The sequence below is a fragment of the Fukomys damarensis genome, unplaced genomic scaffold (assembly GCF_012274545.1).
Source record: "Fukomys damarensis isolate Sample0158 unplaced genomic scaffold, DMR_v1.0_HiC HiC_scaffold_2, whole genome shotgun sequence".
Taxonomy (NCBI): Eukaryota; Metazoa; Chordata; class Mammalia; order Rodentia; family Bathyergidae; genus Fukomys; species Fukomys damarensis.
In genome coordinates this window covers 45,621,700-45,639,497 of record NW_022900914.1, presented here as the reverse complement: position 1 = coordinate 45,639,497, position 17,798 = coordinate 45,621,700, and the positions used below count along the sequence as shown (strand labels likewise).

At 42.1% G+C, this 17,798-nt stretch overlaps 1 protein-coding gene across 2 annotated transcripts in view; it reads right to left on the bottom strand.

Annotated features, from left to right (window-relative positions):
• The window catches only part of Anxa4 (annexin A4), a 129,654-nt gene that overhangs the window by 22,467 nt on the left and 89,389 nt on the right, over nt 1–17,798 (bottom strand). For both annotated transcript variants that reach the window (XM_010609671.3, XM_010609670.3), the window contains exons 2-3: nt 10,667–10,718; nt 3,723–3,810 (exon numbers count right to left, since the gene is read on the bottom strand). In XM_010609671.3, coding sequence (XP_010607973.1) covers nt 3,723–3,810; nt 10,667–10,675 — 97 coding nt within the window. In that variant the 5' untranslated portion in view covers nt 10,676–10,718. The remainder of the gene's footprint in view (nt 1–3,722; nt 3,811–10,666; nt 10,719–17,798) is intronic.

The window sequence follows — 17,798 nt, the reverse complement described above, 5'->3', positions numbered from 1 at the left end:
CAGAAATTTTAAAAATATGCATTCATCATAATGTTTTTTTGCAAGATTAGAGATCTAGTAAAGTGTAAAGTGTGGGAGGAGGCTATAAAACTTTACATATTGTAGGGAAAAAAAAATCAGAGAGCCAGGCATGGCAGTACATGCCTATCCACATGCCTATAATCCCAGCAATCTGGGAGGATGAAGCACGAGGGCCACAAGTTCGAATGCAGCTTGGGCAACTTAGTGAGACCCTGTCTTAAAATACAAAATAAACAAGGTCTGGAGATGTTGTTCATTGTGAAGGTCCTGGGTTCACACCCTAGTACTAGAAAAAGGAAGGGAAGAGGAAAAAAAAAAAAAGGAAAGGAAAGGACAATAGTCCCTTGCTCCTTCAGAACTCCCAGGTGAGGAGGTTCATTGCCTTTTGCTTGCCTTCTGTTTCTATGAAAGCACTACTCTTCCTCCAGCTGCCAAGTTTGATCCCTCAGGATAGCATTGATTGTTTTTATGCTCTCCCTCCACATTCAAATTTCCTGCCAAATCATGCAAAACCTTGCTCTGCAGCCTTTTTGCATGCATCCTCTCTTTTTAACTCCCAGTATTACCACTCCAATAGAGAACTGCAGGATTTCTTCTTGGTAAACTATAAAACTCTGCACTAATAGTTTCCCTTCCTAATTGACTTTGCCAGAGTCTTGCAACATTCACATACCTAAAAAGAAAAGCTCCCTGAGCATGGTGGCAGATGCCTGTAATCCCAGAACTCTGGGAAGCTGAGGCAGGGGGGCTGCAAATGAGAGCCCAAAGGAGCAACTTAGTGACTTAGGAAGGCCCTGTCTCAGGATTAAAACACATACACACAAACAAAAAAACAAAAAAGTTAGTGATCTAGCTTATTGTGAAGGCCCTGGGCCCAACTGCCAGTAGCACAAAATAAACAAATAGATAAACAAATAAGTAAAAGGAAAAGTTCTTATCATATCTCTCATCTGGTCAGAAATACACCATGGCTCCCCGTGGGCTGCTGGATTTCTCACAGGGCTGTAGTCTGGCGCTGGAACCTCTCTATAGTCTCCCATTTGCCATGTAAATATCCATGTAAAATGATACCAAGCAGCCAAATTCTTAAACTTGGCTCTTTACCTACTGGTACAGCTCTCCAGTCTCTGATCTCCCTCATTGGCAGTCCACTGACTGAGAGGTCTTCCTCCCCACCTCCATTCAGCATCACGATTTTGACACTTGTCACTGCCTGGACAGTGCCTGTGCATCCTCCCCACCCGATATGTGATCGTCCAGGTGGTTCTCTCAGTAGCACCCCCAGGACCTCTCTTTGGTACCTTCCATCTCTTAAAGCTCCCAATCAGCTACTCTTTTCTGCTGCTGCTGCAAGCCACTTTCCACACAGTTCCTGCATCTCTCCTGTGCCTCAGCTCCATTCACCGGAAACACATTCTCCACTCATCTCATTGCCTGAGGCCCATCTCCAATTCTCCATCCTCCGAGTTTTGCCTGAAGCTCCCAAATGAAATGTTGTCTCCCCTCCTTCAACCCCTAAGCCGTGATGGTGAACCTTAGGGAGCTTCCAATGTTACAAATAGCCTGCCGCAGCATGTGTGCCACAGGCTCACCACCACTGCCCTCTAGGATCTTATCTGTGCCCCTCTTATCATTAGCATATCACAGGTGTCACAGCATTCCTGGATTACTTGACCACCAGGACCAGGCATTAGAAAGTATGTGTGTGGGTATGTACGTATGTAGTTAGGCAATGTTGGGAATTGAACCTAGGGCCCTGAACGTTAGTCAAGCACTCTACCATCGAGCTACATCCTCAGCCCCAGGACCAGGGCTGTCACCTGCCTCTTCTAACAGTTCACTTCCCATTGACCCTCATGTAGCAGGCACTGAAAAAGGGTTGGTTGTGACAAATACCGCCTGACTCTTGTTTTGAGAATTCTGAATATATGTGGTCCACATTCTGAATCACAGTGTTTTTGCTCTATACCAAAGAATTAGGATAAATCTAAACAACAACAACAACAACAACAACAACAACAACAACAAAGCCCAGTACACTTTCCATTTTATTTACGAAAGAGAGAAAATGAGAAGAATACATAATCAGGACAATGTTCTGCTCAGAGGGGGTCAGATGTGGCTTAGATGTCAGCTTGTGAAGTCACTTTGCCTGACGTCACCTACCTGTAATTGCCTGGAATCCTGACTCTCACTTACTAGTTCTAAGACCATGGGCAAGTTAGCCAACCTTCCTAACCTCCGCCTCTAATCAGTAAAGCAAGCTGTTGTCAAAATTAAAAACAAATAATCCTTGTAAAGCATCTATGCCTGACACAATAGTGGAGCTTAATGAACATGTACTGTTATTGTCTGTTGTTACTATTCATAGCAGTGAGGCTAAGTTAAATGAACTCCTTTCGGATAGAAAGATTGAGACATAAAGTCTCATGGTCAAATGTTTTCATGCAAAAATGTCTGGCAGAAGTCCACCCAGGCAAGGCGCTGGAGGCAGGGACTAGGCCAAGGTAGCCTGCTGCACACCCTCAGTGACTCTGCCAACCCAGCAGGAGACCTTTGGCTCCCAGAGGCTAACTGAAGGCAGTGGCCTGGAATTTGCAGGAGCCGTCTCACATAAGGTTCCTCACACTGCATGTCTGGGTTACTGCAGCTGTATCTCAGTGCAGCCCCATGTGGCGGGACTCAAGGGGAAGGACACTCACTTGGACCTGGCAGGTCTGAGCTGCAGACCTGGAACTGCCAAGAGTGAGCTGAGACTCAGAGCCACTTACTACATGACTTGGTGAGTTTCTTGGGCTTCTCTGGGTCTCAGTTTCACATCTGTAACATGGGGCTAAAATAACAATAAGTAATAGCTTCTTTCACTAAACCACAGATTTGCTGCATGTATGTATCTGATGAGATAATGTTTGTGGAGTTGCTTTGTAAATCTCATAGCACTATACACATACCAAAACTAATTGGAAAACAAATATAATTCTGAAGTTTTGTGCAGACTCATAATGTTATAATTGAAAGCAGATTTAAACAGTTGGTGAAATTCATAATGAGTGCGATTACATTTAAAAGTCTGTATTAAAGTGAAGAATTGTTAATGCTCTCTGCTATACTTTAGATCAAAATGTCCTCCAAGAGCCCATCTGTTACAGGGTTGGTCTCCAGTTTGATGCTAATGGAAAGTGGTGAACCTTTAAGAGTCAGGGCCTAGTGGGAGGAAGTGTGCGCTTGAAGGGGATCTTGGGACCACAGCCTCTCCTCTTCCTCTCTTTTTCATTCCTGGCCATAATGTGAATCAGCTTCTTCAACTCTAAACTCCACTGTGATGTGCTACCTTGCTACCGGCCCACAAGCAATCGGCCAACTGACCATGGAGTGAAACAACCCAAACTACAAGGCTTTTCCTTTTTTAAACTGATTATCTCAAGTATTCTTGTTACAGCAATGGAAAGCCGACTAATACACCCTCCTGTGCAATTTGTCTTGAAAGGCCAACTTGTTCCCATTGTGTTTTCTTTTTTTTTGGTACTGGGGATTGAACTCAGGTCCTTGTGCTTTTGAGGCAAGCAGCGGAACCACCAAGCTAAATCCCCAGCCCCCTACTGTGTTTTCTTAAAGGAGATTTATTCCTGATCCGTAGTACACATTCCTCCTTTCTGAGGTGTACAATACACAAAGGAGAATTCACCTCCGGTGGGACTTACCAAGTCCTTTCATGGCCTTCCGCAGAGTCTGGGCATCCTCGGTGGCACTGAATCCTGCAGCAGCTTTGATGGTTCCTCCTTTGGTAGCCTAAGTACACAGAGTGTGATGTGACTGAGAGGCAGCACCTCACCAACATGGAGGCATTCCATTCAGCAAACACTGGTTAAGCACCCACCATGGACTAGACGCTACATCAGGTACCAGGGATATTAAAGTGACTGAGGGACAAGGCTCTCACCCCATGGAGCTGATGCTGTATCTGAGAGGAGGCGGGCAGTAAACAAGCCAACAAATAAATATCCTATATGGTGAGAAATATTACAAAGCTGTGTCTTGGCAAGGGCTGCTTTAGGGAGTGACATTTAGGCTGAGAGATAAATCACATGAAGCAGCTTGGAGGGAAAGATGAAAAGATAAGCGAGCTGGAATCTGCTTCACATCACAGGTGTGAAGATTAAAAATAAAGAGGAAATAAACCAGGCATGATGGCACATGCCTATAATCCCAACACTCTAGGTTACTGAAGCAGGAAGATCACAGATTCAAGCCAACCTGGCCAACTCAGAGACTTGACAAAACTCTGGGTCAAAGTAAAAAATAAAATAAGAAAAGGCTGGGGATGTACTCAGTGTAAAGGCCCAGGGCTCAACCCCCAAAACTGCTGAAGAAGGAGAAGGAAAAGGGGTGGGGGAGAGGAGGAGACAGAGGCGGAGACAAAGACGAAGACAAAGAAGAAATAAAATTGACTGAGTTAATAATCATTGATAGGTACGTACACAAAGGAGTCCTTACAATATTCTGTTTATTTTTGTATGCATTCAAACCTTTCCACAAGAAAAATTAAGGATAAAAGAAGGAAAGAAAATGAAAGAAATAGGCTGGGGCTTGGGCAAGGTAGCCCTTCTATGCTGAGCAAGGCATCTGTATTTTATTTTAAGTGCAAGAAGAGGCCACTGACAAATTAAAGCCAGGAGACGGGACCCTGGAATCTCATTTACATATTAAAAAGATGGCTCCAGCTGCTGTAGGGAGATGCAGAGACCAGCAGGAGTCTGAGCCAAGACGGGAGTGGGAAGTTACTAGAGGAGGGTGAAACAGCCGAGGCGGAATAAACAGGCAGATTCAGCAGTACATGTTTTGAAGCCAAGGCGACATGACTTGCTGATGGACTGGTATGGGAAGTGAGGAAAGAGGATCACGTTTAACTCTGAATTGTTTTCTCTGAGCAGCTGGGTAGAGAGTGCTATTGTTCATCCAGATGGGGAGAACTGGAGGGGGACTTCCAGATTGGGGGTGGCAGGGGCCGGAAGGGAGGATTTAAAAGTTCTATTTTCAAAGGGGATGGTCACTAAACAACGGTTAAAAGGACAGTTGGTCATACCAGGTAAGCACAGAAGAAAAGTCTAAAGCCGTGACGGCAAACCTTTTTATAGACTGAATACCAAACTGCAACCCAAAACCCAGATACTTAGCCCAGAGTGCCAACACTGAAATTAAACCTGAATACTGAGGTGTTAGTTTAGAAAAAACAACTCCACATTAACATCTTTTGTCTTAAAAGAAAGACACAATTACACACGTGCCATAGGTTCCCCACCTCTGTCTGAGATTATGCATTTAGGATACATCAGCATTTTGATGGCATTTGATAAGATGATGGGGGCAGGGGGAGAAAGTGAAGGATGAGGAGGTCAGAGGCCCTGAGACAAGCCTGTGTCACTTCACAGTCCAGCGCAGATGGAGGGACCCATCAAGGATGACCAGAAAGGATCAGCCCTGGGGACAAAAGGAAACCCAGGGATGGAGGGAGTGGTCAGCATCTGCCCCTGAGAAGCTCAGCACGGAGCAAGGGGGCAAAACAGAAGAAATAAAGAGGATAGAAAGGAGATGGTGCAATTCTAATTTTGAGGAAGATGCAGAAAAATGCAACTTTAAGACAAGATCAAAGTTATCCAAAGTTACAAGGTCTTTCTACCTCTAGGACTGTCTTTCTCCCAGCCCCTCACTCCTAAATTCCTAAGACTCTTAAAGATACTATAAGTGTATAAACTTGACCTGTGTTTTCCTCCTAATACTATAAATACATAAATTCCAAAAACTTCCACTCCTAAAGAAACAATACTATTAACTGGGCATTGCATGTCTAAATTTCAAACATATACCAACTGTGTATGTAACCTAGTTGATAGTTTTTGCTGTAATCCACTAAAGGGCAAGCTAACCTTAAAAGAACAGACACTAAGTTAATAATAAGTACCTAAAAATAAATAACAAGCATCCTAGATCATCCATTTCAAAGATACCTAAGACCATATAAATACACCTAACCCCAGACCATAGTGGGCCTCACTCATCAAGTACCTATGCTCTTTCTCTCTGAGTGCGTACTTTTTTGATTCTGCCTAATAAATCTTCCCATGACTCTCATGGATGTGTCCTGAAATGCTTTTCTGTGATGATATGTCAGGAAACTGATTGAAGGTAGGCACGGCAGCACACACCTATAGTCCCAGCCTTCTGGGAGGCTGAGGCATTGGAAGATTGCAAGTTCAAGCCCTGCACGGGCAACTTAGAGAGAGACCCTGTCTCAAAATAAAAAATAAAAAAGGGACTGAGGTTGTAGCTCAGCAAAGCCTCTGGGTTCAATTTCCAGTATTACACACAAAAAAGAGCCTTCCCAGGGTGAGTTGAAGTCCCTATCACTTCTTTGGGGGACAGAAGCATAGCCGTAGTGGGATAGATCTGGGTTTGTAGCCAATCTTCAAACTTTTCTAGTTGCATGGCCTAGGGGAAGTTTGATCTTTCCAACCTGCATATAGGGAATAATTATAATTATAACAACTTACAGGATTGTTGCAACAACGAAACAGGATAATATGGAAAAGTACTGACACAGAATCTAGAAAAAAGTAAATACTAAAACAAAAACTCAACCTGGATTGCTACCAACACCACCATCATCATCGTTATTTAAATATGACTTCAACCACATTACCATAAGACATAACGAGAGTCTTTTATGTGTTTCTGATAATTCTCTTCAATGCAAGCCTATGGGGTGATGCCAAAGCAGAAACTAGATAGAGCATTTGTACAAAGTGGCAAAGCAGTGTAAACTAGAGCTAAAGATTTCTGGCAATTTAATTTGGCCCAAGGATATAGTTTGCACATCTAAAGGAATACAGGCTTTTTATGGCAAACCAGATTTGAGTTCTCTGAGCTGGACCACACTGGCCTGCACCTCTGAGACCCCCAGTGACCACATCAGCCCATTCAAGTCCTCAGGTGTCACAGAGGAGGGGGCATCTCTGCTGAAATGCCAGGCTTTCACATTCTAGATGTGGTCAGTATCCAGCTCTCAGGCATCACCATCTCCATCCTTGAGAGAGGAAAATGGAGATCTGTGACATTAACTTCCTTGGGCACTGTTATCAGTTAAATATATACCTCAAAATAGACACGTTGAAGTCCTAACCCTCAGTACTTTGGAAGATACTTATTTGGAAACAGGGTCACTGCAAGTGTTAGTGGTTAAGATGAGGTCATCCTGGAGTAGAGTGGGCCCTAATCCAAGGCTATGTGAAGACAGAGACACACAAAACAAATACTGTAAGATGACAAAGGCAGAGACTGGAGTTACACAGCAGCAAGCAAGGAACACCTATGCAAAGCATGCAAAGTTTCAGAGAGAGAGCATGAGCCATGCTGACTCCTTGACGTGGAGTTTAAGCCTTGCAAACGTGGTATAATAAATTTCTATTATTTAAGCTTCCCAGTTTGTGGCACTTTGTTATAGCAGCTGTACGGTTAACTTACCTCTTTTCTTCTACTATTTATCATCAGATTGGTGATTTGCTGTCAAAATTCCAACATGGCCTAACTTAGTTTTTTTTTTTTGAAGGGGAACACAGTTGCTCAAACCCAGGCCCTCATGTGTGGTAAGTAAACACTACCATGGAGCTACACCCCCAGCCCTGAAAAACTTCCCTGAGTAAAACATTTCACAGGGTTCTTTTGGAATTCAAGTATCGAAAAATGTTTGGATGGTATTCAAATACCGTGTTAAACTTCATAGCACACTGGATTGCTGAAGGACACCATTAGGAGATTAAAATTAATATCTAACAAGATGAATCGATAGTGGGATGTGGCTCAGCATTCTAAATGACTCTTTTATTCCAGGAAAAAGCTCAAGAAATTTGTTCATTGTTAGCCCTGTAAATATCTGTATTGATTAAATTTGGGGGCATAATGTACCATTATCTGCTTAGGGAAGGGAGGGTTCCACCAGCCCAGGAGGCTCATCATGGTATCAGGCAAAGGAAACAAAGAACACGGAGGAAAGAATGACAAAAGTGAACGACCTGAAGTAGATGCTGTATCAGGACTGAAGAGATGTTATCGCTATTATAGTAATCAGGAAGATGATAAGCTTCAGAAATACTAGAATTTTATATAGCAGAATATTAATGAGCCCCAAAAAGGAATGGAGGAACAAACCCCAGATCCATACAGCAACATGGAGGAACTGCAACACACATAATGCTCAGAGAATGAGGTCAGACACAAAAGGGTCCACACTTTCTCATTCTACGTAGAGGATGTTTTTAGAACAGGCAAAGCTAATCTGTAGAGGTGACAAGGAAGACAGTTGTGGTGTTTCAGAGCTGTAGTGAGAACAGAGTGCTGCCGGGCCTGGAAAGAGCATCTGGGAGCTTCCTGCACGAATAAAACATGCTATTCTGATGGAGGAGTCAGTTGCATGTATACATTCACCTGTCAAAACTCTACTAATAACCTTAAAGGCTGTGCATTTCATTGCCTGCAATTTATACCTCCATTAAAAAATTTTTAAAGACTTGAATATAATGACTTTTAAAATATATCATAGCTGGGGATTTAGCTCAGCGGTTCGATGGCATGGCTTGCAAGCGCAAGGACCTGAGTTCAATCCCTGGTACCAAAAAACAAAAACAACAACAACAACAAAACATATCGTCATTGTTGCTGTGAAAAGTGGCACAATACTGTATCCCAGGGACTTACTGGGGAGGCAGAAAGTCTGAGAGCAGACTAGGCAATTTAGTGAGACCTTATCTGAAAATAAAATTTTACAAGAGCTGGGTGTGTAACTTAGTGCTAGAGCCATTGCCTAGCATGTGCAAGGCCCTGGGCTCAAACCTGAGTATCACAAAAACAAGTAAACAAACTATGGTCACTGTAGAGAATTTGGAAAATTTAAAGCAGAATCTTAAAAATTAAAATATTTTGAGTAAATAATTTTAATATACTAGATTAAATAATTTTAATATGCTATAAAGTATAGTATAAGCATAATATTAAATAATTTTAATATATAAAATGTTACACAAACACAAATTAGCATAAATTGAATAAATAATTTCTTTTTTTTGGCACTACATGGTATTGAACTCAGGGTCTTACACATGCTAGGCAAGTGCTTCACCATTGAGCTATATCCCCATCCCTTTTTATTTTTAAATTTTGAGGCAGAGTCTTGCTAACTTGCCAAGGCTGGTCTTGAACTTGAGATCCTCCTGCGGGTAGCCTCTAGAGTAGCTGGGATTACAAGTGTGTGCCACCACATCTGGCTAATATGTAACTTTAGTATCCTACTTCATTTAAAATTTATCACTTTATTCTAAGCATTTCCCTATACTAACTGGGGAGAGAGGAGCAGAATACATAATATGATTTATGCTTTTATTACTACTATTTACATTTTCTATATGAGTAGGGTCTAAAATAAAATGATGGAAAATAGCTGTGAATTTCAATATTGTAATTGTATCACATGGTTTTCTTTAAAGTGTCCTTTTTCTATCCAGTAAAATGACAGTCACGATGGGAAAACAGGCTCTGGGAGGAAAGATGAGAGCAACTGAGGTAATTCTATAAGCACACTCACGGGTCACTTGGTTCCAGACATCACACACAGAAGACAGAAAGAGTGCCCCACTCATTTTAAGTCCCCAGAGTCTACTGCCACATCTGGTACAAAGTAAGGCTACTACAAACATTTCTGAATAATGTTCCCCATGAAATGAATTTCAAATTAAAGCATAATAGACTTGGACAGACATGAATAACTCTTTGACTATCAGGCGTCAGAAAGAAAATCCTAAAATCTCTAATGTCAAAATGGATTTTCAAGAGTACATAACTTACTGTGTGTCAGGAATAGTTTACAAACCTATTTTCTGAAAGGAAAGCATCTAGAGCTGGGGGGATCTCCAGTTCCTCCCCAGGTATAAGGTGCTACTTCTATTATTCCCTCCCAGAAGACCAGGGATCCAAATTGCCCGCCTCTTCAGAACCTTCTTTGGGTGGGAGGAGAGCACATGGCCAGCCTTAGGCACAGACATCTTGCAGCCAGGGGGCTCAGCTTCCAGCCTTCTGATAAACTTCACAAACTTCAAGGGATCTAATTCCACGGCTGTGACGAAGCTCAGATAACTGTGTCCTGAGGAGTTGGGCACAGTGGGAAGCAGGAGGGGTAGAAGGTGATGAGCTTCATGTGTTGCCAAGAAACAGCGCTGTCCATGAGCGAGAAGTGACGGGGAAGAAACAAAATGTCGACAGTCTCTGATGGCAGAACCTGCAGGATTTTTAATTTTTCCTTTTTACTTGCCTAAGTGTTCTAAAATGAATACGCAGTGCTCTACAGATATAAAAGTATGACTTGTTTCTGTCTTCTCATGATGTTAAAAGGATTCAAAGGATTCTGGCTTTGAATTCATTTTGAGTCAAGTTACTTACCACTCCTGAAAGATATAGAAATGGAAAAAAGAAACAGCCTTTTATGTCCTTCTCCCGCTCCTCTGTTGAGCAAATGATTTTCATCCAACAATCCCTGAGTACACATTCTGTAACTATCTGCAGCTGGCCCAGGTGGGGCGAGGTACTCTGATAAAGTACTTACCATGGCCATGTTTCTATGTCAAGATCAGAGTTCAATCGCTCAGCAGGAGTTCCTGTGCGAAAAAAGCAGAGGGAAACGTCCATGATAAGGGAAGTGGCATTGAAAGAACTAGTCAGGACATCTTTTCATTTCATGAGGTCAAGCCAAGGGAAAAATTACACGTAACTTCATCAAAAGGTTAGCTATGGACTAGCCAAAGATACAAGAGCTGGACTAACCATTAAAAAAAACTGTCAGAACGGCTGTGTTTATTATGCCAGCGAACCGGTTCCTACTTGCTCTTCTGTTTGGAGACACACACTACAGAAACAATTCCAGTTTCGTCAGGGTGAAGCACCCTTACTGGTACTTGGGCCAAAGATTCTGAGCTATGTGCTTTGCTGGATCAGAAGAGGTGTCCCCTCTCTTCTACAGAGGAGACGATCTGTGTGCATCAGGGGAAAGTACAGCGCCCCAGGCTACAAACTGTGTGCGTGTGTGTGTGTGTGTGTGTGTGTGTGTGCACGCGTGTGCAAGCAGCACAGTCAATGTGGAAATCTGTTCATTTCACAAAGGCTGTTTTCACTGCCCTCAACTCAGGATTAAAGATGCTTCTTCCCTTTTAGTTTCACTCACTCAACTCTGTCCTCAGTTTCCAGCGGCCCCTCCTTCATCAAAAAATACAGAACCTTTAATACATTTTTTAAGTTATTCAGAATGCAAGAAATGTCTTCACTGTAGTCTGGGACTGTTTTGTGGGGTTCTCTTGATAGATAGGCAGGCCTCTAGGGGGTTGGCCTATGGCCTCCTACTCCCATATCTAAGCCACACGGACAAGGTACCTTTTCTAAGCATTTAGTGAGATTCTTGATACCAAAAGAGTTCCCTTAGAACCAGAAGTTTGGGCATCCTAGGAGCTTGTTGAAATTACAGACTCTCAAGGACCCACCTGCAGATCTTCTGCCGGAATCCTTATTTTAACAAGACTCCCTAAATTATTTGTCTGCATAATAGTTTGAAGAACACTGGTCTGAACAACCTGACCAAAGAGTATTTTTCAATAATTCTTAATTCAATTCATTAGCACTTGAGCCATGTTTGGTTCTGTTCACGTCTTATCCTGCAGCTTTCCTCTGGCACAGCTGCCTTCTTCCTGGTTTCCCCACGTTCACTGCAGCTTGTCGTTGAATTACGAGGGAGCTCGTTCTCTTCCCAGGGGAAAGCCACCTGCCCGAGCAAAGGTCAGAAGTGGGAAGAAGCAGGGATGAGGTCAGGCCTAATAAAGAGATGAGGCTGTGGGAGCAGAGTTCGTCTCTGACAAGGCCCAAAGATAAGGCTGGAAAAGCATGGGAACTGACCGGGAAGGGCTTTATACACCCAATGAATTTATCGTTATAATGCAGGGAATGGAAAAGCAGTGTTGAATTTTTTGATATTTTCACAGATATGGCATAATAAAAGAAATGTTTTAGCAAGGTAACACACTATAGAGAAGACTGGAGTGAGCAGGACCAGAGTGAGGGCCAAAGTTCAGGAAGGCTTGAGAGATGACTACAGTAACTGCCGGAGAGAAGGGAAGGCCTGAGAGGCTATGAAACTGAGGCTCTGACACACAGGGAGGTTTGGGAGCAAGTCTTTATTAGATGTAGTGACTTGTGGGCTACATAAATGTGTTCATTCAGTCACCAGATATTCATAAGGCATCTCTGTGATCCAGGTACTGTTCTAGTTGATAGAGATAATGCAGTGAATAAGGTACAGAACCTGCCTTTATGGAGCTCACAGTCTAGTAGGAGAGAAAGACAAAAAGTAAACACATAAATACATAAGACAATCTCAGACACCAGTAAGATGCAGCTATAACAGGATAATGGCATAGAGCAGGGATCAAAAAACTATAGTAGCTCATGGGTGGAATTCTGCTTCTGTAACCTACAAGTTAAAATCAGTTTTCATATTTTCAAGTAGTTGACAAATAAACACCAGAAGAATATTTCACAATATGTGAAAATTATCATATTGAAATTTCAGTATTTCTACATATGTCATAAAGCTGCCTCCCTACCTTTTAAGTTTGGCTTAAAGATCTCTCTACATATCGTGAACCATAACCTAACTGAATGTACAAATGGACTGTATCCTTATATCCTACCCTCGTAACAAGTGGCTGAGTCTCAGCCAATCAAAAGCAGCCAATTGCTCTTCACACCATCTTCAAATAATACAGATGAGAGCTAGCTGTAACCAATCAGACTGTCTCTATGCCTCACTTCTGTATTCTGTATATCGCTTCATTTTCTCTGGCTCTAAATAAAACCCAGCCATGGTGTAGATCCGGGCTCTCATTTTTGAACCAGGCTGCTGCCTGATTGGAAAAACTAGATTTATTGTAATTTTTTTCTTTTAAGAGTTTCCATAAATACATGTTTATTAGCACACAGCCAAAGTTGTCTATATATTGTCTGGGCAGCTTTTATGCTGCAAAAGCAGAAGTGAGTAGTTATGACAGACCATATGGACCATGAAGATATCTTGCCCTCCACAGGAAATATTATCTGATCCCTGATATGGGGAATGATATGACCAGGCTGCCAGGAAGCAGCAGATCTGGACAGGGTGATCTCGAAGGCTTCTCTGAGGAGGTAACATCTGGACTGAATGAAGTCCTGAAGGGGCCAGTCAGTGAAAGTTCTGAAGGAGAACTTCCAGGTAGAAGAAGCAATTAGTGCAAAGGCCTTGATGCAGAAATAAGCTTACTATGCTTAAAGGGGAAGCAAAAGTCTCCTGAACAAGGGCAAGAGCAGCATCAGATGAAAAGGGAGTGTGGCTATGCGACACTGTAACTTACAAAAAGGAATATATACATTTGTTCTTTACCCTGTTGCTGGCACAGAACTCCTAAAAGTCTTAGAAATTCCTAAATGATAAGAGCATTACCGGTGAAAAGAGCAGTCTTTCTTGTTCAAAACAACTACATCTGATTTTGTGTTTATGGGGTGACTTTTGGAAGGCCCCTATATTGCTACAAAATTGGGGACTCATTGCCAGTGGAACCAACTATGTGATTAAGAGTTGGAACTTTTAGCTCCATCCTATCCTCACCTCAGGCTTGCTATGCTTTTCTTTTGTCAATTGTCTTTTTTGTTATATGGCTGTGACCTTTACGATGTATCACACATTTCCACCTCCGTACAATGTCAGAAAGAAAGTGCTAAGAGTACAGTTGTCTCTCAATATGCAGGACACAGATATCAGAATCCCTGGCTGTTATGTCCTGTTTTATAAAGTGTATAGTAAATGCCTACAGTCTATAAACTTCCTCCATGTACTTCAAACTACCTGTGATTACTTATTTTTTAATTAATTGATTTTATTGGTACATTTAAGGTATACAATGTAATGACATTCATCATTGGAAATTTGCACCTTTATATAATCCATCTTGGTTCCTATTTTTTCTCCATTCCCCTGCCCTCCCTTCAACCCCTCCACCCCTCCCTACCCACAAAGACTTTGTTTCCATTTTTTCTTTTTCTCATATTAATTCCATTCCCATCTTTGTTTTCCCCTACCCCTTCATATCCTTTTCTTCCTATTTCACATTATCTATTATGCCTTTTAGTCCTTGTTTACACTTTCAGTTTACACTTTTCAGTTACTAGAGAAACTATTTGGTGTTTACACGTGTCCTATTTATTTCACTTAAGAGTATGACCTCAGTGTGCATCCATTTAGCTATATGTGTCTCTAGTTTCTCATTCTTTATGAGTAGTACTCCATTTTATTAAAAACCACATTTTCTTTATCCAGACTCCTGTGGATGGCAATTGGGCTGCTTCCAAGTTTTAGCTATCACAAACTGTGCTGCTATGAACATGGGTGCACATGTATCACCGTAGTTTGATTCTTTTGGGAAGATACCCAGCAGATGGATAGCTGGGTCAAATGGGACCTCCAGGCCTAGTTCTTTGAGATATCTCCACATCGATGTCCACAGTGGTTGCATCTGTGATTACTTATAATACCTAACACAATGCAAATGTTATATAAATATTGTTGTATTGAATTGTTTAGGAAATAAAGAAAAAGCCTATACATATTCAGCACACACACAAGATTTGTTAAAAATCTTTTCAATCTATAGTTACTTGATACCATGGGTGTAGAATCTGTGGGTCTGGAAGGCCCACTACAGGGAGAAACACGGTTTCTTTTTCCCATATAGTTGGTGTCACAGGTTTGCTAAATGGCCACAGCTCACAGAAACATGGTTTGGGAAGGAACAGGCTGAAAGGGTGGGAGATGCGCAAGCTCTGATTACTGGGTAGCCGTGTGGAAGAGCACAATGCTGAGTTTAGCAACTGAAGGCAAAGCTGCTGCTGGAATTTAGCAACTAATTCAGTTCCTGGGAAGTTGGTTCACTGGTATTTGAGGAAGCGCAAACTAATAAGAAAAGGCGAACCATTCAATCCCTTGTTTATTTTTATCTGCAATAGCTAAAATGAAATTAAAGGAGAGCACTGGGTTGGGCCTTGATGCCAGACAACTCTCAGATTTCAGTAAGTCTGGGCTTTGGTCACTAACCTCAGAGCCATCCCAAGGTAAAAAGTACGCCAGGCCTATTCAAAGTACCACTAAGAACTAACCAAGAACTCTGGCCACCAAGAAGGTGGTACATGTGGGAAGAGGGAAAAAGCAAGAAACTACTGAAACTAGGGAGAGCAGTGTGAAGAAACTGTTCCATCTGTGGATGGGTGTCATCAGCTTCCTGAGGAGCCTTCACAAAATGGATTCAGACAGCCACTAATTTAGGGGCTGTGTCTTTGATTTTGAACACTGCAGAGTAGAAGAACATAACCGTACACGTGTTGATGGAACTCCAGAGGTCACTATAAAACTATCACAGATAGGTATACATGATCCAAACACACAAGAGGATGTCTCTAAGGGAACACCACTGGACTGGATAAAAGCCACCTGTAAGGCTGGCTCATCCCAAGAGGGGGCGCTGTTCTAGGAACGCTGCAGATGAAGCAGCTGCTTTGCTTTGGAGGCCATGTAGGACCAGCTTTATAACTGGGATATTCATCCGCTGAGTACACCATTAGCCAGGTTATGATACATGCTGCCATTAATTCACATGAGAACAGGAAAAGGCACAGAGTCAAGGGACTGCTCTTAGCAGACTAAACATTTTTGAATGGTTATTTTAAAATAAGGTGAATGAAACCAATATTGATACAAGTAAAGCCATAAAGAGCAGAGTTCTCTTTCATGGGTCTCCACCCCATCTTTGTGTGGCGGTCCCTGTTCTACATCACATGGATGATGGAGACACTTGGTCATCCCCCTCCTTCAGTGCAGTTTATATGTGAGTTCAATTGCTGATTGGCTGCCAACTCTGGCAGACACAGCTTTTGTGAGCTAGAGCCCTCCCTTTGCTTCTACATAACCTTGGAATAAGTGACAAGCAAGGAAACAGGGGAGGGGAGCATCTCTTCCAAAAGGACAATCTTTAATTTAATACAAACATTTCCACTCTGACTCCACCAAGAAGTGGAAAGTCTGCTTAACCAAAACCTTCTGGAAATACTGAGAGACATTTACTCAAGGAGTTAGAAATGTTTTGCTAAAACGGAAAAAAAAAAGTATCATACTTGAAAACCAGGTGCTTTTAGCCAGTTTATTTTAAAATGCAGACAGCACATGGTGTAAATCTATTTACATAGAGACAGGTGGTATGTGTTTATTTAAGTTTTATAATAGACAGCTGTTGTATGTTTATGTTTTACTAGTACCGAATGAATTTCTAAATGGACTATAGAAATGAAGCCAGAATGTGATACTCCTAGTCTTTCTCATCAGATATCAGACTGTACATGTGAATTTAACCCACATAACTGCTTTCTAGCACAGTGTCTGGCTTCTAGTAAGGCCCAAATGACTCAGCAGAGAAGAGGAACAGAGCAGGAAGGAAAGAACTGCTTTCCTGAATCACTGTAGGCCTCTCCTTAGCTAAACAAAACATCCAGCCCCCAGGGATGAAAGGCCCACTTCCAGAAGCTTCTACTACAAAAGCCGCCCACTTTCCCCACCTGCCCTGTAGTGCCCTTGTCTTTACAGAGCCACTGCAGAAAACTTTCTGCCCTCTCTGCTTCTTTGATTCCTTTGTTCCTTCTTGCTGAGGGCCTTCCTACAGTTCTATAAACTCAATAGTGACCAGGTTCACAACTACTCAGACTTTATATTGGGGTTTTAAAAGTTTGCTGCTCAGAGGAGGCAAAATAACCAGCAATTCTACCTGTTTTTACCTCTGCAGAATGCACATGCGCTCACATTTCAGGGGTGGTTCAAATGATCCTAAAAGCATTAGGACTTTTTCAAGGTGAAGGGTGAAGATTGGAAGTAGTGCATTTGTTTTGGTGGGTGTTGGCTAAAAATCCCAGGGTGGGCCAGGGATTTAGCTCAGTGGCATCATGCCTGCCTCACAAATGCAAGGTCCTAGGTGTGGGACTGCTATTTCCTAACAATGTCATAACTCTATTAACCAGGGCTGGAGATAAGAGTTTTAGAATAACTGAAAGACAGCCAGAAGTTAAATGTGTGACCTAAGCCAACAGTAGTTACACAGGGAAAAATATGTTGTAAATTAGTGCAACCTATTTCAGGCAAGATTACATAAATTCAGAAATAATTTACAGTGAATTCATAAAGAAAAAATGAGGTATGTTGAGAATACATCTCTATTGTTTCCCAGGTGGTTGTCTAGAAGAATAATTGTGCAGTATCCCACAGATCCTCCCACGGTATCATTGTCAGTGTATTGATCATAGTATCGAGCCGGGTGCTGATTCAAGTATATATAGTTGCTCATGCCTTTGAGGCATGACCATGGGAATGTGGAACAAGGACTTCTGATTTCAAGTATAGTTTAGTAAGCCATCTTTAGAGGCAACAGTGTGGTGCTTTCTCTTATATAGACTTTGGAAAGCAGGCAAAGCAGATTTTCCCCTAAGAATTAGAAAATAAAATCAGCAGTCAGCAAAACAAAGATATGCAAACTCATCTCGATGAGAACAAATGGCTCCTGGGCCTAGGCAGCCTTGCTAATGAAACAAAAATTGTGTTCACCAGCCCTACACAAAGAAGCTCC